At 47.2% G+C, this 27,083-nt stretch overlaps 1 protein-coding gene across 3 annotated transcripts in view; it reads left to right on the forward strand.

Annotated features, from left to right (window-relative positions):
- The window catches only part of LOC119383410 (sodium- and chloride-dependent glycine transporter 1), a 90,718-nt gene that overhangs the window by 24,391 nt on the left and 39,244 nt on the right, over positions 1-27,083 (forward strand). Inside the window, exon 1 of one of the 3 annotated variants that reach the window (XM_049412502.1) lies at positions 11,692-11,924. The exons of 1 other annotated variant lie outside the window; for it this stretch is intronic. In XM_049412502.1, the coding sequence (XP_049268459.1) occupies positions 11,811-11,924 (114 nt within the window). In that variant the 5' untranslated portion in view covers positions 11,692-11,810. Of the gene's footprint in view, positions 1-11,691; positions 11,925-21,410; positions 22,096-27,083 lie in introns of those variants that run through there. One more of the 3 variants, XM_037651522.2, reaches the window with a different exon arrangement.

Consider the following 27,083-nt stretch of genomic DNA (forward strand, 5'->3'; position numbering starts at 1 on the left):
ATGCGGAAGCCTCAGCGTTAGCCATGGTTGGGAGGGCGATGCGACGTCCGCTGCGGAGCTCCGTTGCCTGCTGCAGTACCCCGCACCTCCACCAATATGATACGGGGTTGTTTTGGTATATACAATGTATATTTACAAAGAATAATTGGTAGACGAGTCAAGCTGGCTGACCAGCACACTTGCGCGCCAGTCAAGCTCTCCAGCACTTCGTCTTCCTTCACTTCATCCCCGTAACAATATTATGCATCACGTCGTCCTATCAATCGTAATAAACTACGACTTATCGCTACACATGCTGACTAGCTCGATTAAGATAATTGCTTAACTTTGTTCGAATCCTTATGTCTACCACCTTGGGATATTTCTTGCGTATACTCTATTGAAGCGTTTTACTGCTAAAACTATGAACCCTAGGCTCTCAGCATGGCTTTGTAATAATTGTAGAAGTGGCTGATGATTTTTCTAAAATTCATCTAAAATTATTCAGTATTCCATTCTAGTAGCTTCTTCTAGCATTGTTCGATTCATATTTGTTTCGGTCTCAAAAATAAATACTCGTGCACCGCTGCAGTTCGTGCGCCCAATTTTGACGCAAGCGAGAAAGGAAAGAAAGAAGGGGAGAGGACCGATTTTTGTTTTGAATATTTAAATTACGAATGACTTCTTCTTTTTCTTTTACATTTTTTTTTCAGATCGCGTAGAGTGCTATTCCTTCTTGCGTCGTCCACGTACTACATCAGCTTTGCAGCTATAGTAAACCCAGCACTTAGCAAGGTGGTTAACGAATTATGACTAATTTAGCGACAAAATCTGTTCAACTCAATAGACTTTGAGCACTCATTCTTTGTTTTGGCACAGAAGTGGCTGATCCGGCGGCTTCGGCCATTGTGTGCATGAAGATAACAAATTAGCCTCCGTGTAAGTACACAAGAGTGCTTCGCTGTCTGTCTCCTATCAGCCGGCTTTTTGCGATCTAAATGCCTTTACGAACAAACGTGCAGAGCAAATAACTAGCCTAACCTAAGATAACCTAACCTATCCTAACCTAACCTATAAGTTCTATTTTTCCGGCACTGAAGCCCGGATTCTACCATGACGCCTCTAGTGCCACAGCGTCCCCTTTCGATACGCAACTCACTCAGTCGAGCAACGCTGATAAACCAAGCATCAGTGGCCTCAAGCAGAATCGATAGCTTAGCTTCAGTATCCTGCCTTGAAGCCTTCGCCCCTCTAGGTGGGATTTCGTAACGACCTTACGTATCGCCCCAAGCTTACCTTTATTTTTTTAGGCAAATTACGAGTGAGTGATTTAAGATATTCTTTCTTCGTCTCACGCTTGCCCTTACGACTCATCGGGCCTGTCATAGGGAAAGAGTAAAGAATACAGCCGGTCGGTTCAAGGATGCTGGGTCGATGGGGTCTCTGCCCAGCGTTCCGAAGTCGTCTGACTCGATATCGGTTTCGTAGACTGACTTCCAATGTTAGTGCACTATGCCGCAGACGGCCGCTTATATTTAGGCCGGCGCACTGCTAAAGAAAACACGCGGATGGCTAAGATTAAACAGTTCCAGCTACTTCGGCTCCCACGTGGGTCTTTTTTTCTCTTATCGCTACCTCACTCTCTCTGTCTCGCTCTCTCGAGGTCACTATGTCCCAGGCTTTCGATTTTGTTTAATCGTTTACTGGGACAGAGGCGTAGCAATTTGGAGGGTCAATTGGACTAGCTGTAATAACGGTGAGGTGTTTCAATTGAATCTGTCATCGTTGTGTTCAAGATTTGGAACTTAGGAGCCCCGCAACCTCGTCCAGATGGCGCCCGGGGCTGGGGGGTTCATCCCTCCCTCCCCCTACCACGGATTTTTACAGATTTGCATGTGTATATATATACATGCGCGAACACACATAAAAGGTCGTTGACCCCCCCCCCCCCCTCCCTCGTAGATGAAAATTGCTGGCTACGTCCCTGGAAAGAACGTATCCTTGAACCAGCGCGCCGCACCCCACTCTCCTCCTCACACGTGTATGTCCTGGCCATGTATACCAACGGTAGCTTCGCGAGGCAGCGATAGCGCTTGCGAATCAGAGTAATTTTTGCGCATGCCCTGTCTGTTTTAAATCTCTCGCCAACAGGCCAACAGCACGTATTATGCGCAGTCTCATGCGCAATCGCACGTACTGTCGCGCAGTATGACCTTCACCACGCGAGAGCGTGGCCCCGCGCACTGCAAGACCGTACAGTGGCGCCAATCGTGGCATATTTTCGAGTTATCGGGAGATAGTTTGGCTGTTCTTGTGAGCACGCATCGCTGCCATTTGCTTCCTTTCACCCTCGCCCTCCTTTATTTGAAGGAACGTTTTGCTGTTTATTTAGCTTTACTGAAGAAAAATTCGAAGTTTGGTTGTCAAGCCACGCGGCAGTTATCATTTTCATCATTATCATTATCATTATCATTATCATTATCATTATAACAGGGCAATACGAGGACGATCGTAGCAAATGGAAGCGATGCGCACTCACAAGAGAAGCTGAACTCTCCCCTGATAACTCGAAAACATGTCACGATCGGCGCCACTCTACATCCCTACAGTGCGCTTGTCCACGCGCTCCCGCGAACTCGTACTGAGCGCGATAGTACTACCGATACGCGCCAGCTGACAAACGGCGCTGCGATCGCAATATGGCGGAGCCCTCGAGAAAACGGTTTACAGAATCACGCGATGTGAAAAATAAGACAAGAAATGAGCTTTTCTTTTCATCACAGGCCCCTCCTTCTGTACCTGTTCTATGCATGGTCAACGTGCACGCGATGTATTTTACGGGTGATCTCCCATCTGCATGTTGTGGATCGAAAAATACGTCTACTGAGGCGATCATTCCGCTTAAAGGGCCCCTAAACCACTCCGAGTTCAAAGACGAAGGAGTGGTTTCTTTCTCGCCTTCACTACTCTTACTATAGGCGCTATCTCTTCCTCGCCACTTATTTCTTCATAAAACACGTGGACAATGCCAGCACTAGGCGTTGAGCCTATCAGGATTTCACGCTCTTTGGCTACACGCCTTTATCTCCGCTTGCGCTGTCGAAAACGCGCAAAACGAAGCGAAATCAGTTGATCGCGCGTGATAGCCATGCGAGACAAGGCAGAACGGGCGTGCGTCTGCACGGCAAAGCGGAGGCAATTCACAAATGATGTCACTAGTATAAGAACCAATGGAGAGCTTATTTCCTCATGACGTCACGCTAACAGACTGCTGACGTCACGAATTGTGCCGAAAAGACGGGAAACGCCGGGAGAGATTAATAAGCTCGTTCTTCGTATTTGCAGAGGTTGTTCAGGCACCCGTTGAGTATGCCGGCATGCATGTTAACGTTTGCGACCGATGCGGAATCCAAGTCTATACAGCCTAGGGCGGCGCGTACGGCTTCGCTTACTTTTAAGCATCGTGCCATCCCACGAAATGTTTATGTTCAGCTTGGGCTTACGAATTTATGCTTGTGAACGGTGCTTCTATGCGCCGTTCGCAAGCAGTGCCGGAAAGCAAAACGAGAAACCAGCCACCGGCATAATGCGAGATGTTGGCGCGGCAATCACACGATGGCGGAGGTAACGCGGAATGTTTGTCGAGTCAATAATTGCGACGACAGGTGTACGTATGGCACCTCCATGTTATACGACCCACATAAAATGTGATGCACATACAAAGCTCATGTTGGAAGCGCAGGGAAGATTTAATGAGATATCGTGTACTAAATCATATAGGAATAACGGTTATGCGTATAATTGTGTTTACTTTGATCCTGCGCAGCACGCAATATTTGTGTTTATCTATCGCGAAGGTCACACCATTTCTTTTTTTTTTCATTTATGTTTACGCACTTCACCAGAGCGCTTATGAGCTATGCCGAAGCGCAAATATCAAATGGACAGAACGAGACGTTTACGCAGCGATGTCACTAGGGCGGAGGAGACATGCATATTTTAATCGCACGGTTTGGCTCTGCGGCATGTTAATCTTAAATAAGCGGGTGCAACGTTTCTTCGGGAATAAGCTGCTTAAATGGTCCGTGGAACTTGTAGTCCGTCTCTAACTGTCCGTAGACTGTATAGTCTCTCCGCATCACGGCACCTCGAAGCACTTCCACTCTAGCGTACTTTCCCTCAGGACACCGCCGCAATGCAGAATAAGCATCCGCTACAAGCGCCGCTATAGGGGTAAATTAGGTCAGGCACTTTAAACGATCTTTAGGTACTGCGTCCCAGGTCCACTTAAGTTAGAAAACGGATGGGAGAAAAGAATATTCTCGAACACGGGTGTCGCTGGAGCCGACGTTTTCACAAAGTGTTCTTGTCTTCTTCATTTGCTGCCTTGAGGAAGACGAGACCACATCTCGAAAGGTCAGTTTCAACGACACCCGTGTTCAAGAATTTTCATCTCTTCAAGCCTCCGTCATCTCCTGAACGTCTGCCTTGAATAACACGCTGGGTCCCTCATGCATTCGCCTAAGACGACTCGAAGGCGAAAGCCATCTTCTTCTTTTAACGCGATAGCGTTAAAGAGCTTGTTTCACAGAAGGTCCGGTGTCGGCGTCGGTGTCGGCGTCGTTGGTTGTGAGCGAAAAATCATCTGGTGCGTGCCCGAAAAATCGAGAAAGATGCAAATAAGATAACTTAAAAAAATATTCGGTTCGAGTGAGAATCGAACACAGGCCATCTTCGTGGCAAGCACGACTTCTACCACAGAGCGACACTATTGCTTGAAACTGCTACGGAAAAAAAAAAAAACAATATATGAATGTCGTGTTATGGAATGAGTCTCCTTAACGCACATAATATTGCGTGGCAGAAGTCTAGAATCGCGTCAGGCGTCAAAATATGTGAATTGCGCAATGAGTGCGTGTTTTAAAGACCCGCCCATTACAAAGCGCTCAGACGTATTTAATCATCATCAGCTGCAAAAGCATCAGCAAGTGAGCAGCTGCGTAGGTTCGCGAGTAGCCTTGCGGACGCGTAGTGGGCCCTTCACTGATTCGCAAAAGGAAGAATTAAGGCGTAGTGGGAACTTAACAACTGTACTTGCAGTAGGCATTGTAGGATAGTCTGAAACGCCCAATGTTACGCGCACAGTCGTTCTTTTCCTGAGTTGAGGCATGCACCGAGAACCGAAGCCAGGCTAGCAATTGAGAAGGCGATGCGCACGGAGACCGATTACGCTAACGCGTTCTACTCTTGAAGGTAAAGCTCAAGCATCCTCCACGTTTTTTGTATTGATGTGATATTGATCGAAAAAAAAAAAAGCCGGCAGATCCCACGCATTGTGGGAATCGATGTAATGCGAAGCAGCCAGCAAAGAGCTGCATACATCGTCTTGTATGTCATTGAGGAAAATGCGTGTCATGGTTTTCATGTTAACTCCTATAATTTATGTTCGTCACACAGTAACGTCGCGCAATACTAACTTCGGGGTAGATCAAGCTAGCGAAACGGCCGCCAGCGCACCATGAGCGTGGCACGTAAGTCATGCTGTACATGACATGCGTGCGAAGAATTTTATGTAAACTCGTGTTTTTATGTTCGTCACACAGTCACGTAGCGCAATACCAATTTTGGGGTAGATCAAGCTATCGAAACGGCCGCCAGCGCCTCATGAGCGTGGCACGTAAGTCATGCTGTACATGACATGCGTGTCATGATTTTCATGTTAACTCGTGTTATTTATGTTCGTCACACAGTCACGTCGGAAGATACCATTTTTGGCGTAAAGCAAGCTAGCGAAACGGCCGCCAGCGCACCATTATCGTGGCACGTAGGTCATGCTGTACATGACATGCGTGTCATGATTTTCATGTTAACTCGTGTTTTTATGTTCGTCACACAGGCACGTCGCGCAATACCAATTTCGGGGTAGATCAAGCTAGCGAAACGGCAGCCAGCGCACCATGAGCGCGGCACGTAAGTCATGCTGTACATGACATGCGTGTCATGATTTTCATATTAACTCGTGTTTTTTATGTTCGTCACACAGTCATGTCGCGCAATACCAATTTCAGGATAGATCAAGCTAGCGAAACGGCCGCCAGCGCCCCATGAGCGTGGCACGTAAGTCATGCTGTACATGACATCCGTGTCATGATTTTCATGTTAACTCGTGCTTTTATGTTCGTCACACAGTCACGTCGCGCAATACCAATTTCGGGGTAGATCAAGCTAGCGAAACGGCGGCCAGCGCACCATGAGCGTCGCACGTAAGTCATGCTGTACATGACATGCGTGTCATGATTTTCATATTAACTCGTGTTTTTATGTTCGTCACACAGTCACTCCGCGCAATACCAATTTCAGGATAGATCAAGCTAGCGAAACGGCCGCCAGCGCCCCATGAGCGTGGCACGTAAGTCATGCTGTACATGACATGCGTGTCATGAGTTTCATGTTAACTCGTGTTTTTTTGTTCGTCACACAGTCACGTCGCGCAATACCAATTTCGGGGTAGATCGAGCTAGCGAAACGGCCGCTAGCGCACCATGAGCGTGGCACGTAAGTCATGCTGTACATGACATGCGTGTCATGATTTTCATGTTAACTCGCGTTATTTGTGTTCGTTACACAGTCACGTCGCAAGACACCAATTTTTGTGTATATAGAGCCAGCGAAACGGCCGCCAGTGCACCATGAGCGTGGCACGTAAGTCATGCTGTACATGACATGCGTGTCATAATTTTCATGTTAACTCGTGTCATTTATGTTCGTCACACAGTCACGTCGCAAGATACCAAGTTTGGTGTATATCAAGCTAGCGAAACGGCCGCCAGCGCACCATGAGCGTGGCATGTAAATCATGCTGTACTTGACATGCGTGTCATGATTTTCATGTTATGACTTGTCATTTATGTTCGTCATACAGTCATGTTACGCCATACCAATTTTGGTGTACATTCGATTAACCAAGCGACCAGGAGAGCCCAAAGTCGTAGGCGGCTAGATAGATAGATAGATAGATAGATAGATAGATAGATAGATAGATAGATAGATAGATAGATAGATAGATAGATAGATAGATAGATAGATAGATAGACAGACAGACAGACAGACAGACAGACAGACAGACAGACAGACAGACAGACAGACAGACAGACAGATAGATAGATAGATAGATAGATAGATAGATAGATAGATAGATAGATAGATAGATAGATAGATAGATAGATAGATAGATAGATAGATAGATAGATAGATAGATAGATAGATAGATAGATAGATAGATAGATAGATAGATAGATAGATACGCTCAAAGTCGCAGAAGTTCGCTAAGAAATGCTTCGCATTTAAAAAAAAGTCTCGCGCTCATATGGAGGCAACGTGCAGTATACTAGGAAACGAGCCGAGGTGAAGATGCATGGTTCTGTTTTCTTTCTATGCCCGTTCTTGTTCACGCAACCTTCGTACACGAGGGCTGTCACTTAACTTGTGGCAGATTTAAAAAATATGCAACAGCGGCTTAGCTGAATAAAACCAATGTATAATGTTGTTTGCGTTGTGCGTTTGCGTTTAATGTTGTTTGCGTTGTGCCTATGTAGAGTAGCGGTGCAGGCAACCATCGACAACAGCTCGTATTGCTTACTATTTGCTCGGTCATAACGGTATTCTCTCGACATGCGTTGTGTATGCAAGACGGATATTACGGATATTAGGATCAGGTATGCGGTCTCTGAAGAGAGCCGCTCTCTTGGAACAAACCGACAGTCTCACGCCGTTGTACAGCGAACACGTGGAGGTTTATTAACAGCTTTTACACACCGGCGAGCTCGCCAGCCGAATCCAACAAATAACTGAAGTAATGCCAAATAGTGCAATCGAATGCCAATAAAATACACAAACGACATGCCACATACAATGTACCGCGAATGCGGCATCACCGACGTTCGACACACCCCGGGAGTTCGCGGGAACGAGCCGAGGTATCGCGCCCACGAACCTTCCACGAACCTCCAAGCACCTCAGAGAGTCATTGCTGTACCCCGCGCACCCGCCTAACCTCGCTGACATGGTGGCGCCACCTAGAGTCACTGGAAAATTTCAGAGTACCGCAAAGGTAGGCTGCACGCGGGCAACATTGAGCGGCGGCGGCCATTTCCCTTCCGGACAGTCCGGCGAGTTGGTAGCGTGTGTTGAGAAGTGACCGATCTTTTCGCCTCGATGCCGTGTTACGCTCGGCGTAACTGCAATATGTGTGTGTGTGTTTCTTCAAAAGGATATCAGAAGTGATTTCGAGTCATCGACAGTCATGAATCGACTGCGCGGCAAGCGGTGTAGCTAATGAAACGTGCGGCGAATGTTGTCATGTGCTCGCGAACTCTTCGTGGCTTCATCGGTCTCTTTTCATTTCACGGCCGGGTGTGTTCGCAAGGTCCGGAGCTGTAGACATGGTTGCATTAGCGTAATGACCGTGCGAGATGCCATTTACTTCGACACTTGGTGAATGTTGACTGTTTGCGCTAGCTTTGCAGTCGGTGTTCAGGTTCACTTCATAGCGCATTCGACAACATTATCGAACGAGAACATTCAGCATTGCGTCCTTCGACTGATCGCTAACGCATACCTTACTTGCGCACCATGCTTGCTGTTCAGCTGGGTGTTATCTGTGATAACAGTGGTGTGTGTACGGTAAGTGGAAGGTGTGCGTGAAGTATTTCTCTCGGTTCGGAACGCCAGCAGCCGAACGCATAGGTGAATCGGCGTGCGGTAGGTAAGGTGCATCTCATTTTGCGAATACGTTGTCATTTCCTAACAGATACGTAGAAAATAGGCGATCAAAAATAATTGACGTCACTACTCAGTTGTTTCATTTCCTATTTTTTGTCTCCTTAATATTCCCAACGTTGCAGTGCATTTCCAAATATTTTGCTGTGTTCCGACAAAGTTTTTTTTTTTTTTTGGCGTTGCCAGCGCGTAAACGGCTGGGGTTCGCTTTCTGCACTGCTTTTAATTTCAGCTTTTGTTTTCGTAATGCACTCTTGTTAAAACTTCCTCGGCGCAGTGTTTTATGTTATTTTGATCAGAAATAGCACATCCCGAAAATCTTTAACGCGCATGCTACTGCAACACAGTATGTATATAGATCTAGGGCTCGCATGAAATCGATTCCCTCAATGAGTGAGAGGATTAGCCTTTTTCTCTTTTTGTTTTTTTGCTGCGACCATTTCTCACCTACTAAACAGTTTTGTAAGAGTACGCTCGGCGCAATGCAGTATTAGCAACATTCTTTTTTGAAAAAAAATAAAATACGCTTAATAACATTGCCTTATACCAAATTATCAACAGAGTTCCACGCTTCAGTTTTGCGCAGTGGCAAATGATCATGCGACAATCTTCGATTTCGCTCTCGTGCTTGACACGCTTATAACTAGAAATGCATGCACAATCTGTTCAACAGATCGAGATATAAACAGCCGAGCAAATAGAAAGATATGTAGTATGTAGTTTTCAATATCGCTGAACATAGCGAACCGAAAAGGTGAAGTATCCTGTTGCATGAGAGCTTTTCCAGCAAAGTTTGTGTAGTTCACTGCAGAAAGGAGTGTTCTTCGAGGGGCGCGAATTCATTCCGCGGCCAACTATGCAGCCACGTACAACGACGCTCTTTGACGTTAATGTTTCCCACACGGAATGCAAAAATATACGAAATTCCCGGAGTAGATCACCAGCAATGGTGAGCTACTCCCTGGCATCTGCATGACGCGTTTAAAAAAGCGACGAAGTACTTCTAGGGACCGTGGTACTGCTAAATATCCGGCCGCGCTCTGCATTCAACGCGCCTGCACCCAAAGCGCTTGGAAGGGATATGGCGGCGAGAGGTCACGTGATGCGAGTAAGCCAATCGCGTCGGCGGCGGCGCGCGGAAAACAGATGCGATACTCTGAAATTTTTCTAGTGACTCTAGCGCCACCGCGGGCGCAGCGCCATCCATCGCACGGCGGCGGGAACGCTAACTACGCCGACCCACCGGATGCGCGGGTGCCATGATGTGAAAAGGCCTTTCCGAGGGGTGAAAGCACCCCCACAGGTTGTGCTCAACCCTGGCGGCCGCATTTCGATAGGGGCGAAATTCGAAAACACCCGTGCATGTGGATTTAGGTGCACGTTAAAGAACCTCAGGCGGTCAAAATTAATCCAGAGTCCCCTACTACGGCGTGCCTAAATGTCACATCGTAGTTCTGGTTATTACTATAATTATTATTACTGTGCTCATGAGTTTTTCGGTGTTGTATTAGATCGAGGCTGGTGCACCCGGCATCGAATTCGCCTTCTCGGTTACGAGTTCATAATTATTCCGGATTGTATTCTCTGGTTCTTCAAAACTTCCTTCCTCTATGTTGGCAACGGAGAGTAGCGCACGAATAAAACACCGGTGACCTCATCCACTACAAGCACCGCGACACAACAGCCGCACGTGGACATCACCAATACCCTTCCTCGCGCACGGAAAAACGCACCTCCCTGGTTCGTTTTTCAGCTGTCACCACGTCAACGTGACATGGTAGCCGTTTGCATTGTGGCGCTTATGTTGAATGTCACCGTTCGTGATGCCGTGAAACTTGGCAGGGAAGTATGGTCAGCTGACAAGATGGATCGAACCTCTACATATGCGTGTTCGCACGTGTACGTGGCACACGCATACAGCCGTCGAAGCATATTGTCGGCATCGACTGGTAAGCTTTCTTTTCTTCACCATTTCAGGAACGCACAGGTTACCTACAGAACCAGATGTCATTGAGGACAACTCGAATGCATAGAAACTCGGTCTGACAAGTTAATTATAAGTTTCGGCGGCTGTTATATATATACCTGAACAAATAAGTTGCCTTGAAGTCGCGAACGCTCTACGCTTCCCGCGCTCCGCCGAGCCGTTTCATTCAAGCTATTGATCGCGCAGATGTCTGCGCACGTTAGGGTGCCCCACGTTCTACATTCATTTTGTGCGCCTGGTGCTCTTCGTTTTTCTAAGGCCTTCATGCCGCGTGTCCCATGATGACCGTAAGGGCCCGTACACCTCTGCCTCTCTCAACGTCCTTCGCTTCGCGCTCATATGTCTTAACGCTGCGCTGCAGCCAAGAAAGAACTGCGTAGGCGTTGCCTTTTCTCTCGATTTCTTTTTTCGCCTCCTCTCCCCTCGTTTCTGCCACCGAAAATCTATGAATTGTTTCTTTATCACGCTCGGTTCGTTTCTCCTTTCGAGATCAATCAGGTCGATACGTACCGCTCCACGCTGTCGCGGTGGCGGCGGTGGCATGCTAGCATGCTGCCATCCCCCCTCCATCCCCCCTCCATCACCCCCTCACCCCACTCACCACTCCTCGAGCTGTTCTCTCGCCCTGTCCCACCTACCTTCTCCGTTTCATTCCGTCTAACTCTCCCTCTCCGATCTCCCTGCTTTCTCTCTCGCCCCCTTTTCCCGCCGATTTCTTTCCTTCCCTACATAATGGTAGGCGGCGCTGTCGGGCACACTGTGTGTCCTCTCTCCGCGGCGCCACGACAGTCACGTGGTGCGCCATCCGTGGTGACGCAAGAGTGACGCGCTCATTTTGTTTGTAAATACCAATGGATCCCCCGCCGGCACACGCCGGCGCCGAGATTTCGTCAAGGCGCCGCTGGCTCGTTTCTTCTCCCGACGACGATCGAGGCCTCCGGCGTGAGAGGTTTGGTTTTTTAGTTAGGTTACGGTTCGTCGTTCGCCATTTTGACGTGTACTAGACGCCGCCATTCTAAGCGCCCCTGAAGCGGGTTCGACCTCGAAACCGCTACTAAGGTCCACGATGTCGACGCCGAAGCACATGGTTGCCCGCTGTTCACTGACGTCACCCGCCACCGTCCGCGGATTCGTCCTTCTCAAGTCGTTCGCCAATCAGATCGACGTGTCACCTTCCTATGTAAGTTCACCTACAAATGGCAACGCCTTTTTTTTATTTTTGGCGATATGTCACGGTATTTCTTCTATAATTATCCAAGACAACAATCATACTTCGGAGGCTGGAATGCCTTCTGTGCAGCAATGCAACAAAGTTTTTCTTCTAAACACAACAGTTATTCTTACTCAGTATAGTCGAATTGACCTGCTGACCTGTTTCCTGTGAATAATAACATACAGCAGGTTTGACAAGTAGGAACAGCCGCACAGGTGTTTGCTGCTTACTTCTATCCTCTGCAACGTCTATAACTGCTTCTGTCTCATCGGGAATGTCAGATTGGGCCGACTAACCTGATTCTTCGCTCCTAAATTTGCTTAGGGACATTATGAAAAGATGAAAAATTCGTGAACGACCCTTGTTCAGTGGTTGAATAGTGCCACAAAATCTGCTCATACCATGTTTCCAAAGCGGAAGGATTGTAACAGTGGCGTAGGATGCCACTCCGACATTCAGCTTACGCGAATAATTTAAACGGTTCTGTGTAGGAAACCTCGACGAGCGGCCGTAGAGGATTAGATGTTACCAAGATATGCGCATGAATAACTTAAAACTACACGTTGTCGCAGAAGATATGGCGTGCTAAAGGTCATATCGATTTCGCGTTTGCTGAGCGTAAGGTCGTATCTATCGGTGAGCAGAGGCGTGTGATTTACGTGGTTTGCAGATGAAAGCGAGAGTGAATAAGTAACGAAGTTTGCATTTGATCGGCCTCTTTGTATCTGCCAAGGACATACGCGTGTTAAGGAACAAGTAATGCTTTAATAAACTTCCAATATTTGTCATAAAATATAGTGTCACAAAAGTGTGTAATGTAAAGAAAAGCTTCTCTAAGCCTATGTTAAAGGTTTAGATAACCTTTAGCTTAGCCTAATGTTCGCTTTCTTTACCGTCTTATTAGTTAAGATTACATAAGTATCTAAGGTTCCGGCATTTTGGTATAGCTTCACATGCGATTTCTCTTTGGAATAGTAGAATGCTCTTCTGGTAAAGTACTTCTTTTTTAATACGGCCTCACTGCGTCATGACCGTCTTTCAGTCAATTATGATCTATATTTTCTTTACTGATCTCGCTTCTGAAATTATGGATTGCCACATACCAAGTAAAGTTTCACCAAAGGTAACTTAGAAATTCATGCCTTTAACAAGCTTTAAATTGGGCATGCTTTGAGTGATACACCGAGATACGAGACGCATTTTGCATTGCACTAATGAAAAACAAAACATTGTACTCTACGTTCAACAATTGCAACAATTTAGATATTCTATATTTGCTGTGCCCGACTGACTGACATTTTCATAGCTTGACACAGCAAAGCTTTGTATTCAATGCGTCATTCTCTGAGACAGCGATTGCGTCTTGATGGTCAGTATGTAATGAGCTAATCTTAACAACATGTATTTCGTACAGCGACTGACCATGGCACATCATTCATTTTTCATCTCTTTTTTTTTTCTCCTTACCGTGTCTTAATCCCTTGGTTGAGCGAAATCCAATAGCATTTTTCGGCCTACCCACTTCACTCTTCCTTGCTTATTTGACCTTGATACGGCGACCGCGTGAATCTAGAGAACCAAGTCTCGCCCGGATGGAGAATGAAACTGGCACTTGCAAAATGATGAGCGCCTGCCTACCCTCGGCACTGCGCCGATAATTGATAAGGGGAGGGGGGCTGTGGAATGCGCGCGAAAGTTGAGTGAAATAGCACTGACACCGTCTTGCTGCAAGATGTCGACGCGCATGCGTGGTTTGAGCATGGAGGTTATAATACTAATTATTGCGGTTTTACGTCCCATAACCACGATATGATTAGGAGGGACGCCGTACGGGAGGGCTCCGGAAATTTCGACCACCTTGGCCTCCTTAACGTGCACACAAATCTAAGTGCACGGCACTCTAGCATTTCGCCTCCGTCGAAATGTGGCCGCCGCGGCCGGGATGCGATCCCGCGACCTTCGGGCCAGCGGTCGAGCATCATAACCACTAGGACACGGAGATTAACGTGTCCCAGAAACGTACAGTACTTAAATATCAATGGGTGACCCATCTATTCAAGGAAACTGGCCACGGACTTACAGTATTTTCTTTCCACATAGCTGAAGTTTGAACACTACTTTCTGTTCTCAGTTGGGTCACTTTCGTATACAAGAACGTGTTGCTGGCTGAGCCCTCCACTACGGCGTCTCTCACAATCATATCGTGGTTTTGGGACGTAAAACCCCAGATATTATTAACGTGTTGCTGGCTGTGTTAATGCGTGGCAGCACCCCCAATGTCCAGATTCTTAAGAACAGCATATAGCAGCAAAGAGTACAGATGTAGCGGGACTGGTGCTGTCTAGCAACAGTTTTCTTTAAATTATTATTAAATGTGTTTAAAGAGAGGTCGGTGTCTAGCTGTGCTCCGGCTACTCCTCTTACGCAATATTTTCCACCGGGAAGTTGTCGATAATCACAAAACAGTGCAAAATTGACTCATGAACGGGCATTCCCAAACCTTATCTCAGTACAAGGAAATTTCATACGCAAGCGCCCCATGCAGATTTTCATTTTAACCTTTCCGCTACACGTCGTGTTCCCCGAAGAATGCTTGAACTGTATGCATACGTGGTATCCCTGCATGATATAGTGGACCTTTAAAAAAAAAAGGATGAAGAAATCTCAAAGGATTTTTCTGTTGGGTTGTGTGGTGTATAACATAACAGAAATTTCGTGTAGGTCGCAGGAATCCATAGTAGAAAAAGTAAGGAGTGAGACAACGCAAGCGCCTACTATAAACTGTAACAGAAATGGTGGTAGAAAAAATGCTATCTGCGCATGCACAGAAATGGTAGCACCACCCGTAAAGATTAATGTTATCGTAAAGACGTTGCTTGATTTGAACGTAGGAAGTTTTTTCCACAGCGACGAATTCGCTGGAGCGTGCTGTATAGCAAGGCCTTGATACTCCAGTTAAAAATCATTTTATACAACGCGCACCTTCTGCGTGACTAATGCAGAACCGGTCGTTGCAAAACGGCCCTCCTCACAGAAGGACAAGTTACGCTACTGTTTGGAATGTCATTTTTTCGTTCTCGAAATGCATTCATATTCACGACACCAAAGATGTTGACATGCTGGGCTCAAGCTCGATACGTGCCAGCCTCCGGGATGCGACCTAAAGTTGGACTTAGAGGATTCGACCTAATGGATACGACCTGTTTCACGAAGCACGCGTTTGTGTGGAATTTCAATTTGTCGTTCTCAAAATGCATTCACACTCACAGTGCCAAAGAGGCTAACATCAAGTTCGAGACGTGCCAGCCTACGGAATGCTACCTAAGGGAGTCGTATGAGATGTACGGTGAAAGAAATGGTCGAATTAAGTCTGCGGACGGCAGTTCTCCGCCACGTAAATCTCTACTAGTGCTCTGCTTTTTCTTTCTTCGCAACGAGAGCAGACTTAACAGGGAAGCAAGCGCCGTTTGGAGACAGAATGAAAAAGAGCAACGAAAGAAACAGTGTACCACGCGTCCTCTGGAATGGCGATGACATGTTATCCCCGTTCTGACGCCAGCCGCTCCGCGCGGGAGATCTCAGATTGGCGCACAGCCGCTCCGTTCGGCAACCGTCTGAAGCGCTCCCTCGCGACCGACTTTTTCCCGCGACGGGAAGGTCAGCGGCGACGCTAGCAGACGCTGGCCACCTCATTGGCTGCTCCTACGCGGTCTGCTTCGCTGCGCGGTTCGAACCGGCGCAACTGCCTTTTTTCCCTGCCGTTCCGCTGCCTTCCCTCCCCCTCCTCCTCTCTCCTCCCGCTCCATCATGACCCCCGCGAGGAACACCACGTCGCTTGCCGCCGATGCCACCGCCGCGCCAATCCTCCTGTCCCTTCTCCTTCCTATCCTCGATCGAAAAAAAATATATATATCCGCACGAGGGAAGGGCAGCTCCCTACGGGAAAGAAAGAAGAGGGGAACACCCCTTTTTCAGACGTCACGTTTGACGTCAGCACCTCTTCTCGCGTACGAGAACTGCGCCAACGGCGCGGCGGTAACGGATACCGACGACGCGTCGTGTTTTTAGGGGGCGCCCGCTCTGCGGCAGAGGGGAGGCTTGGGAGTGGGGTGGTGGTGGACGAACTTGAAGAGCCGGCAGGCACGACGCCGGTGTGGGGCGTTTGGCAGGCGTGCTTGTTTAACCCTGTCGGTGTCCCCAAGGTTTGATCGCAAAGTGCGCGGCAGTTTTCTCGCGTGCCTCGTCGCGGTCGTTGGTCGCGCTACTGCGTCTCTGTTTGTGCATGGCGACGCAGGCCTCAGCTGAGCGGGTAGATTAGTTTTGTTTTAGTTCCATGTGCACAAAATGCGCATTACGACGCAGTTGTGTTTATCTCTCGTTGTCTTCTTTGCTCGGCTCTCCTTTTGTCATTGTTTATTCCACTCAATCCCTTTCCACCGCCTTTGTGTGCTCTCTTCCTCCCAGAAACAACCAATGAAACCAACAGACAATTGAAAGACAGCATAGGAGGCGTTATTTGTTTTTCTTAACTGCAGTTTAAATATGACCTAAATTGAATGAAATTAAAGTGCACGAAAAAGCACCCTTTCCGTTGGTGGGATCCGAACCCACAACCTTCGAATTACGCGTCGAATACTCTACCAATTGAGCTACAGTGGAGAGCGCTGCCTCGACCTCTTTGTTGTGTATTTATGCGCGTTTAATCCAGGGTAGTGTTAGCCAGCGCCACTGGCGATTCCAGGTTGTGGGTTCGGATTCCATCGATGTAAAGGGTGCCTCTTCGTCACTGGGTTGTGGACTGTCTTGGCACTAATTATTGTTTTGTATTATTGCAACAAATGTGTGTTACTGATGCTAGTACGACGTCGACAAACTGGTGAGGAAAAAAAAAACGTCCTTGGCGCAGGGATTAGAGCATCGGGCATTGGTGCTAAATGCCCCCGAGTTCAAATCCCGCAGTCGCAACATTTTTGTTTATTTACTTACAAACGTCGTGTCACAACCACGCCCTCTCCCCGTTTAGCCGCAAATCCTTACAGCCCCCATTCATGGCTGCTCGGGCTAAAGCCACCAGCATCTTATCGACTCTGTAAGCGATATTTCTGAGCTGATGGTCTTATAGCTAACGCAGCAACAATGCAAGACAGCTGACCAGACGCACGTCCGCTAAGCTATTGTGTACAGTCGTCGTCAAAAGTTTAGAGACCACTAGGTCTGCGGAAACTTTGAGTTTCCCAGAAGTTTCTAAATTTATTCAATCTAGCTGCGCTGTACAAGTTAGCGAGTTTTAGAACAACGTGGAAATCGTAATTCAAGGCTACCTGGCGATGCAGTGGGAACATTCTTCTTCTTGTCTCGTAGTCTCTATAAACTTTTGACGCTGAATTAACATGAGAAAGAGGGTGAGAGATGGAAAGCGCTAAACAAAAGCAGTATAACCGAACGAGTTCAAATGCGTACTTGAAGGCAACGATGTTCCTACAACCTTCATCTTAGCTTTGTTTATTTTCGGGAAGCCATTGGAGCTCACCGATTTGTAAGCTAATGATCGCTGAGGCCATGTAGCCAGCATTCTTGTCTCTGTACATAGCCGACCATATAGATGGCTTAGCACACTTTAGAGAAGTTTACGGTGGTCATCAACGTGGCTATTGATGGCAGAAGTGGTCGACGCTGTGCAGACATAGTTTTGCATACGTGACTTACATGGGAGCCAGAAATTGCAGTGAGGAAGAGCTATGAACTAGGCAAGAATATATGTGCCGCTAGTCGTGCTTAGCACAACAGTGCATCGCTGTACCGGAAGAGTGCTGAGATTACCGCACCAGCAGTGGATGACAAAGCATAAATTAATGACTGTTAAAACATCCCGATTTCGGGAGACAGATGACGAAGCTTTTTATGGCTACGTGCGCTCTTCACCGTGGGATAAAAACGGAGTATACGTTTCCATAGGCGTGCACAGTGTTCTTCACTGGATACGGGCGGGGGGGGGGGGGGGGTGCAAGTTTCATCACTGCGGACCCCCCCCGCTCCCCTTTCCTCCGTTATCAGGGGTGCACGGCCGTCATTATCGCCAAAAACCTGCATGGCCATCTGCACTTCAAACAATGACGGGACAGCTCCGGCTGTGTATAAGTATGGGGCAGACTTGGCGCCCCAATTAGATTATTATGGAGGGGGGCACTCCTTGAACACTCTTATGCGAGCGCCTTTGTACGTTACCATGGTTGGATTGGGCAGCTTATCAGCGACATTGTTGCTGAAAATGACGCAATGACCATTTAGAGACTAGAAAATCAGTTAATTTCATTTTTTGGCACCGCTTTGGTAGAATAATAGTAGGCTTGAAGTCAACTGCTCATAATAAACTCACAGGGTTACTTGTGCATTCACCTAAGACGACTCGAAGGCGAAAGCCATCTTCTTTTTCTTCTTAGTCGATGTATTAATCCTGTCCCCGTCACCCTCCGAAAACTTTGTGCACCTATAGCGTGTTTTTGCACTGCCTCCAGGATCGGAGGCACTTACCTGGTTTTGCACTGCCTCCGTGATCGTCCCATCTTTGACCAAGCTACGATGTCACGTCATGATATTCTGGCGTGACGTTACGTCCCGCGACGCCACGCCAGAATTTGTGACGTCATGGTGACGTCACAAATATAGGCGTTCTTTGACGTCATGTGGCACCGTCATCACGTGATGATTTTTTGCATCACTCGTCCCCGACGCCGCAGGACGCGAGACGCCGCCGACGCGAGACGCCGACGGTCAAATTTCGCGTTTGATGAGGCATCTAAGGCTTTCGGCTTAATAACTTGACGCAGTGCCGCTTGCGCGCTTTATAGAGCTCATCTATAGAATGCTGCCCATTTGCGCGGTGATTCCTGTTCAACTTACTGAACAGCGGCACAAAGTACGCCAAATTAAGTTCATATTCTGCGAACGTTAGGTGACGAATGGCAGCTTGATCCGGAAAAAAAAGCGGAATGCTTGTAGCATTTCAATTAATCTCCCGTAATTACAGATGCAGTAGGCATCCAGTTCAAACAGCCTGCAGAAGACGTTTCTTTGGAAAAAGGGAGCGCTGTGGCAGCGCGGGGTTAGATAAACACGAAAGATCTCGAGCTTGTGTCGTCATGTTCCCTCCTTTCTACTTACCGACCGGACGCTAGTGCTAAATTTGCCGGCCGTACCAGGAAGAAGACATGCGCGTGATTGACGGAATGTGGTCGACATCGTGCGATTCGAACGGCACAAAAACGGGAGACATTGCTCTTTTTATGGCAAATGCGACGCCTTTTATAGGGCCTCTCAGCTGACGTTATAGCCAAGCTGTTGTCTGTCCTGTTTTTTAGTTATTTCTCTCCTACTGATCAATTCCCTGATGCGCAAAAAGGCAGTCAAGGTGGTAATGTGGGTTTCTTGGTTACGATAACTGGCATTCATTTCGATAGCGCAAAAAGCAGACACACATACAAGAGATAACACGTAGACAGGACGGGCGCTGGCACCCGTCCTGTCTACGTGTCCTCTCTTGTATGTGTGTCTGCTTTTTGCGCTACCGAAATGAATGCCACTTAGCGCAAAAAGGGTATCGTTGGGGCAAGGGGGCTAACGACCAAACACCTTACACGTCTATTAACCTTATATTGTACGAGCTTTTGCTTTTGTTTTCTTTGAGCCTGCCTACACTTAGGCTCAACGCCTGCGCTCTTCACTTGTTATGCGTGAGGGGAGCTGAGAAAATATGTGTGATTTGCCATGTCAGAGTGCATCAATGTGTAGTGTTGTCCCTGATAGCGCCATAAAAATGCGCTAGTCGTCGTTACGGTGCAGCGACGTTGCTTCACGCGATGCGTCTGCAATTATTTCGGTCAATTTTTTCCCTTCGTTTTCCGAGGAGAGATCGAGCTGAACTGTGCTCGTAAGACTCCCGCATCAATATATAGCGCAGTACGTGGGCGTAGGTCGCAGCACTAATATGTCATTGCTTTAAGAGATGACGCTCTTCATTTTTGATGACCGGCGAGTGTAACAACGAATAGCTTTACCTTGAATTGTTGGACACGCTCGTTATGCACTGATTGTTGAACGTGAGAGAAAAAAGAATGAACAAGAGGCTCGGAGGCATTTCAGTCAGCACGCAGCTGAACGGCAGGGTATCAGTGGCGGTCATAACGTCACTGGGAGTTGTCCGCGGCTTAGACGCACTTAGCAATACTTTATTCGCCGCAGTTTGTATCGTACAGGACAAATAAACAAAAAAATATTAGTGCAGTGGAACATATATGAAGGAAAGCGAATCGCTGTCACTTGGCATCGTGGTTTTGGGACCTTATACACCAACAATTATGCTCAAGTTGATCGGAGTTTGACGGTGACGCACTTGTTCCATTTCTAGCTGGACGCCGTTGAACTCTGCCCGTCTCGAGTGACTGAATAAGTAATCCAGAGAAAACGCCCATTCTTACGACAGCTAGACTTAGAAGTGTCACTCAGCGGTCATTTCAGCATTCTTTAAGGACGCACACAAAGCAGCAACGATGTAAGCTATGTAGGCAACGTGAATGACCAGCCACTACTCTGTGCGCTAGCGCGGGCAGTTTTGCCCAAGCCTTGCCAATGCCGCGCAGGCCGTTACGCAGTATTGCTTTAAAGTATTATAAATAATCACTTACAGTGAAGAAGAAACCCTAGATGACGAAACGGAGGAAGAGAGCAGGTCGCTATTCTAAACGTCCGTCTCGGCGTCATTTCAGCTGACAACGTGACAATAAAAGAGAGACGGAAAAACTTGCTGTAGTGTGATTATTGCTGATATGTTCACGCTGCTCATTGATTCTGCCGTTTGACAAGACGACCTGTTAACCCGAACGAACACGCTGCCAACTGCTGTCGCTTGGATGATTTCAACTGAATCTATGTAGATCGCGATACCAACGTACGGGTTCTCCTAAAGCGCACGACTGTACGGGTTGACGTCTCCGCGAAATTCGTCCCGTACGCGCGACTTCGTCACGCCTCATTTTTTGACACCGACTGCTGCTCCTCCTCCTCTTCTTCTCCGCCGTTTGTCATTCCAACAGCACTCAGCGCTCAATTAGTGGAAAGGAGGGCAACTACAAAAGCAGGGTTTCGCTTCTTCTTCGCCCTAGGGCGCTACGAACGTATTGATTTACACTCCAACGCCGAAGCCAGGTCCCGGGTGAGCCGAACAAGAACAACATAAATGAAAAGAGAGGAAGGGAGAGAGTGAGAAAGAAAGAAACGCCAAGACACGCTCGCCCTATACACGTTGGCGTATGTATCCCCAGCGCATCATTGATCCTGGCGTGACGTCGTTGGGACCCCTCCCCCGCGTCCTCACCGCCCCGCGGGGCGCGCATGCGCGCCTTCAGCCACCGGAAGCGACCGTGGCGGATCTCAGGTTCTTCGTTTGTTGTGGGGCCGCCGCAGCCGCGTGACGAAGTCTCCCTGCTTCCACAAAACTGCTGGGAGACCCAACGGGACGCCCTCTCCGGAATCGAAAGTTCGTGTGGTGCGCGATGTGAAGAAGACGACGAGGAGTTAGGTTTGCTCGAAGATAGTGCAACCGGTAACGAAGAAGAAAGGAAGAAGGAATCGTTCTCTCATTCTGGAGCGAATGATCGCGCGTGAAACGGAGGCAGCGTCCCCGCGACTAAGATCGCCAGCAGAAGCAACGTCTCCGCACGCGGAGCGTACACGACACGTCCGGCAGAAGCGACGCGCTAGCGAGGATTTTCGGCGGAGGCGATGCTCGGCTTCGCCGTGCTAGAGCCCGCTACTAAGCCTAGGAGTCGCGGTGGAAACTTCGCTGCAGCAGGGTACGTGCGCGCGCTGTCGTCGCCGCTAAGCCTAATGTGAGTTCGAGTATTCGGCGCACGGGGGCTTGTTTCGATTTTTCTGTTTTCTCCCTTTCTCTCCTCTTCACTTTGTTGCTTGCGCCGCCACCACACTCGCGGCGAGAGCTGGGCCCGTCCCGTGCCGGGAAGAAGGCAACGAAAGGAAAAAAGAGCTCACGATGGACAACCCGAACGCAAACTTCGACGATGATAGCCTGTCTGAGGAAGAGGCTGGCGAGACGATCAGGCTGCGACCCTTTCTTGACTGGAGGGTGAGACGGCGGTTTCATTTTTTTTTTCTATTTCTTGGTAATTCCATCGCATGTTGAGTGAATGTTTCATTTGTAAGAATGCTTTATCCGTGTCATATTGAAACACTGCAAGTTTCAGGATTTATTAAGCGTATTTAGTATTGAGCTCAAGCTTTGCTGCCATAACACAGTGTTTCATTCATGCGCGCTTGACTGCTCACCCGAAGGTCGCGGGATCGAATCCCGACCGTAGCGGCTGCATTTCGATGGAGGTAATATGCAAGAGGCCCCTGTGTTTAGATATTGGTGCAAGTTAACGAACACGAGAGGGTTGAAATTTCAGGAACCGTCCACTACGGCGTGCCTCATAATCATACCGTGGTTTTGGCGCGCAAAACCCTAGATATTATTATTAGAAGACTGAAAAGTTGGGACAGGACAGTCCAAACACAGTAAATTTTTGTTTCATGACGTCCTCTTTAATTGTCGTCGGCTTAAATAAAGTCTAAATACGGCTTTACGGGAGACGCTAAATGTAATTATGGGATAACTTAAGCTTCGTCCGCTCCTTCAATTTTTCTCTTTCTTATTACGTATGGACAGGTTCCACCTGCTCGATAAATGTCGTGCGCCAAAGCGAACGACGTCGCACGAAGCAAGCGTTACTCTCCCGTTCTGCTGTGTCTCGTTGTTTTAAAAGCAGAATATTCGACTTGGAAACACGTTCTACGTACACGTACTAAGGGAATGCCATCTTTTTGTAGCGTGCTTTCGTCTTGTACCCCTTTCTTCCGACAAAAATCTCGCGCAGTGATTTCCCAATCAAAAGCGCACGCTATTTGACAATTTGATTTGATCGAAGATATTGACGCCTAGCTACTCGTTCGAAGCATTTCCTTTTTTTTGTGTACGTTTCGAAGGAGCCGATACTGACCCTTCACTCACCGCTCCACCTTGACTTGAGAAGGTCGATGGGAGCGCCGTCTCGAGGCAGAACAAGTGACTGCGTATCAGTGATAATCTGCAGCAATTCTTGAGAAGCGCGGCATCATTTTCAGTCGAGCAGGGGCGCTGTGCTCAACTCAGTCAAGCGAAGGACGAACATCGAGTCGAGGCTTGTTTGAGAATACGGGGGTGTCACACACGTTGACGTGAAGATGGTCTGTTATGGCCTAACACGTGCTTATCACGTGTGTGGTTATAACTAAGATTCCGAAGCCCGCATTCGGATAAGCCGCTTGCCTCTGAACATGCCATAAGTTTGGCCAGATGGTCGTCAGGAGCAAGCCGGATATAATGGCGGGCGTGTGTGCTTAAACCGATGTACCGCGACTACTAGCATACTAACATCAATCGATTATAGGGCAATCTCATTGCTTCCGGAAACAGTGGCCTCACAGTAATTGCAAAACATTTCCAATTTTATCCTTGCGCCCGTTTCCTTCCTCGTCCAGCTTCTTCTCGCCAGAATTTCGAAGGGATCGTTAGCCGCCACGTGCGAGAGTCGCTTTTCTATTTATATCTTTCTGTGTTCTATTTTGTCGGATAGTACAGTCGCGTTTGACTCCGCTACGACCATTTGTCGCTTATGTGAAGGCCGCGAATAGAAACGCAGGTTTTATTTCAGCTCTTCTATATCAACTCGAAAGGTCAGCGAATAATAATAGCAGCCTTTAGCGGCATTACTTTTCTTGTTGGATTCTTGTGCACGCTTACCAAGCTTAGCTCTCCGTGATTAGAATTCAGAACGAGCTGTGTAGGCGTATGTTCCCAACCTGGTTCACATTGCTTTTTGTTTGCTTTTTGTTTTTTTGTTCTTTGCTTTTCTTTATGAAGATACGCGTGCTTGAAGGTGGAATGAATCAACAAACAATCTTTAGTATCGCCGCCATTTATTTTAAAGTCTTGTGGACGTTACAGGGCTGTCGTAATATTGTTTCTTAAATTCATAAGCAAAAGAAAGCAGTTTGCTCTTCACTCGAAGTTACGCGCAGTATGATAATCACTGTTTAGGACATTATCATCAAAAACAGCAAACAGTCTCAAAGGCGTGCGCAGAATCTGGCGATAACTTAGTGCCAGATGCCATTTTATGCGGGATTTCCCCGCTAATTCTGAAAAACCGTTCTTTAAGCAGTGTAAAACCAATAAAAGGTTGGCAAGGCTTCCCCATTGCGGACGGGGCACTAAACATTTGGTCCGCTCTAATCAGTATGGTGGCGTGTGATGCTGAGAAGCAAGAATTATCTTGCAGGTTACAGGTGCGGAAGGCAGTGTGAAGTTAATAGAATGCGGTCATGCTTGACAAGGCTCACTAGATCTGAAATGCACACTGCGCCTCGCGCCTACTCTTTGGAAGCAGCGTCAATCTTAACTTTTCGTAATCGTCCTTTCAAACACTGTCCCAATTGAGAAGATCTACGGTAAAAGCATCAATAACGTAACCTCTGTCTCACTTGCACCTGTCATTATCAGTTATTACCTCGCCTTTCTCTATTTTTTTCTTTCCCGCCCCTCTTTCTTCTGTAGCTCTCAATTCCCCGATCTGCTTCCCCATTCAAAATAGCGTGCAGGCGCTTATGTATGACCTGCGAGAATTCTGTGCATTTCATTAAAGGTTTTCTTTTTTTTTTCTTTGAGTTCTCTCTGGTCTATCGCCACCCATTTCTTGACATAGGATACGTCGAGACCTGTACCCCGAACACTGATGGGATCTGACAATTCTATCTCAAAGAAAGCACGAAATTTACTTAAGAGAATACTCTTCAGTTTTCGGCGTGCTTAACCTAGATAATCGGGTTAAAGTATTGTGGACAGACCGTGAGCATGGTTTATACTGACCCGCCCCATGATGTGCCAGCAAGTCTGCGGAGTATATTCATGAGCCTATTTACCTCGCTTTCGAGTTTCTTTGTGTGAGGTGCCCATGATAGCTGCCGATCGAGTATTACTCCAATACATCGATGCTGAGTCACAATCATTAGTGGTTCTCCTTCTAAATTAAGAGTGAAACTTTTTAACTTCCTACGGTTGAAGGGTAACACAGCTGTCTTTGCGTGTGATAGAACCATCCCTGTTTCTCTCAAAAAGTAGTTGATGATACTTATGCCCTCTTGCAATGCTATCTGAATTAATTGAGCATTAGTCCCAGATGTCCAAATGCAGACATCATCTGCATATACAGAGAATCTTAACTGAGAAGACAGTCTTTTTGCTAAATCAGCCATGACAATGTTGAAAAGAAAATGGCTAATGATGACCAGAGACATTATCAGAGACATTTTTAATTACCTTTCGGACAATTTTTGTTACGTTACGATGGTGTGTGTGTGTGTGTGTGTGTGTGTGTGTGTGTGTGTGTGTGTGTGTGTGTGTGTGTGTGTGTGTGTGTGTGTGTGTGTGTGTGTGTGTGTGTGTGTGTGTGTGTGTGCGCTCGCGTGTTTATCTTCCATGTACTACTGTTTGTGCGTTTATTTCTTATGTTGTATGCTGCATCCACTTAATAGCTAAGAAGTAGCCGCGCCTTATTTGTGCGACATCTCTTTTTACATCATATCAATAAAAAAAAAGAAACCTAGATAATCACGTCGCAGGTTCTATTTATTTGCTTGTTTCGGGATATGGCTGGGTGGCAAAACTGCAGAAAGCCGAACGTTCAAAACCTAGCCGTCATGACTAGAATACACACAACATGTTTTGAACAGTAACGCTGAGATATTTTATGTCGTTGCTCTGTGTTCGTTGACGTACACTTCCTGTGCAAATGTGGAAACGTGATAACGACGAAACAGGCTCGTGAAGGTAAACTGATGTAGGTGGTTTGCATAGGACGTCATTGTGTTCGCCATGTCGGGCAACTAGTAAGCCGAGAAGATGCGTAAACAAGGAAAATCACTGAACCACAGGTGCCTGTTGCGACAAGTGGCAATGTATAACAGTGGCAGTCCAATGCAAAACGGTTACCACCAGAAAGCAAAACAATGTACGCGTCATAACGTCTTCTAATGACGTCACCGCGATCGTCATGCTTGGGTACAAGCGCAATGACAAGAACTAGCATAGTCCATGACGTCATGTGAAACAGAATCAAACTGCTGGCTCAGGAATGCGGGAGGGAAGTCACCGCCTGATTGGCGTGGCTATCAGTAGAGTGGACTGGCTGGCGAGTCATTCGAATCCAACTACCAGAACAAATTCGATTTTTCCTTCTACAGTGACCGAAATGCGCTATCATGTTTTCATTAACACAAAGAACTGAGGCAAGCTCATTAAGTACCGTCGTATCCAAAGACCGTCACAAAGGAATGTAGCATTTTACTGCACACTTCGCGCGAGTAAACCTATGTTCGTTTAATATAAGTGCAAGTCATGCGTCATGACTATAGCGGTCAAGCAGACTTAAATGACCTTTAAACCTCTGCCAGTCCGGGCAAGCCCTTTGCATAAATAAAAGCGTAAGCTATGGCTTATGAGCAAAAACATTTCGGTGTCGGCGGCGTGGACACCAATGATGCGATAGGTCACGTGTGGCCCATACCTTCATACCTCCAAGAATTAATGTTAAATGAAGGTAACTCTGTGTGAAGGTAAGTGACGTAAGGTAGCAAGGGTGTGCCAAGTGGATAAAATTGACAATAATAAGTAGAATGTGAGGCAACTGTGAATTAAGGTGAATCACAAGTCAATTAATGTAATTAAATGTGTATTAGCAGTGAATCAAAACGTGAGAGCATAGGCTGTCGCTTGTGCTGTCCCTAACGTTAGCTAGAGGAACTGTCAATTTTTACAGCATCTCTTAATTGACTCACCCTGTTAGAAATTTTCAAATAAAACCTTAATTTCAATCAATCTAACCAACTATAGCAGTCGGCACAAATATGTTGGTGCTGTTTGGCCTAGATGTCCGTGCGGAAAGCATTATCAGTCTGTCAAGACATATGTAACTTACCCTGAACTCTGGGTAAGTTACACATGTCTTAAGTTACTATACTTACTATGTTGAGTTACTT

This window comes from Rhipicephalus sanguineus, chromosome 2 (assembly GCF_013339695.2).
Source record: "Rhipicephalus sanguineus isolate Rsan-2018 chromosome 2, BIME_Rsan_1.4, whole genome shotgun sequence".
Classification (NCBI taxonomy): domain Eukaryota; kingdom Metazoa; phylum Arthropoda; class Arachnida; order Ixodida; family Ixodidae; genus Rhipicephalus; species Rhipicephalus sanguineus.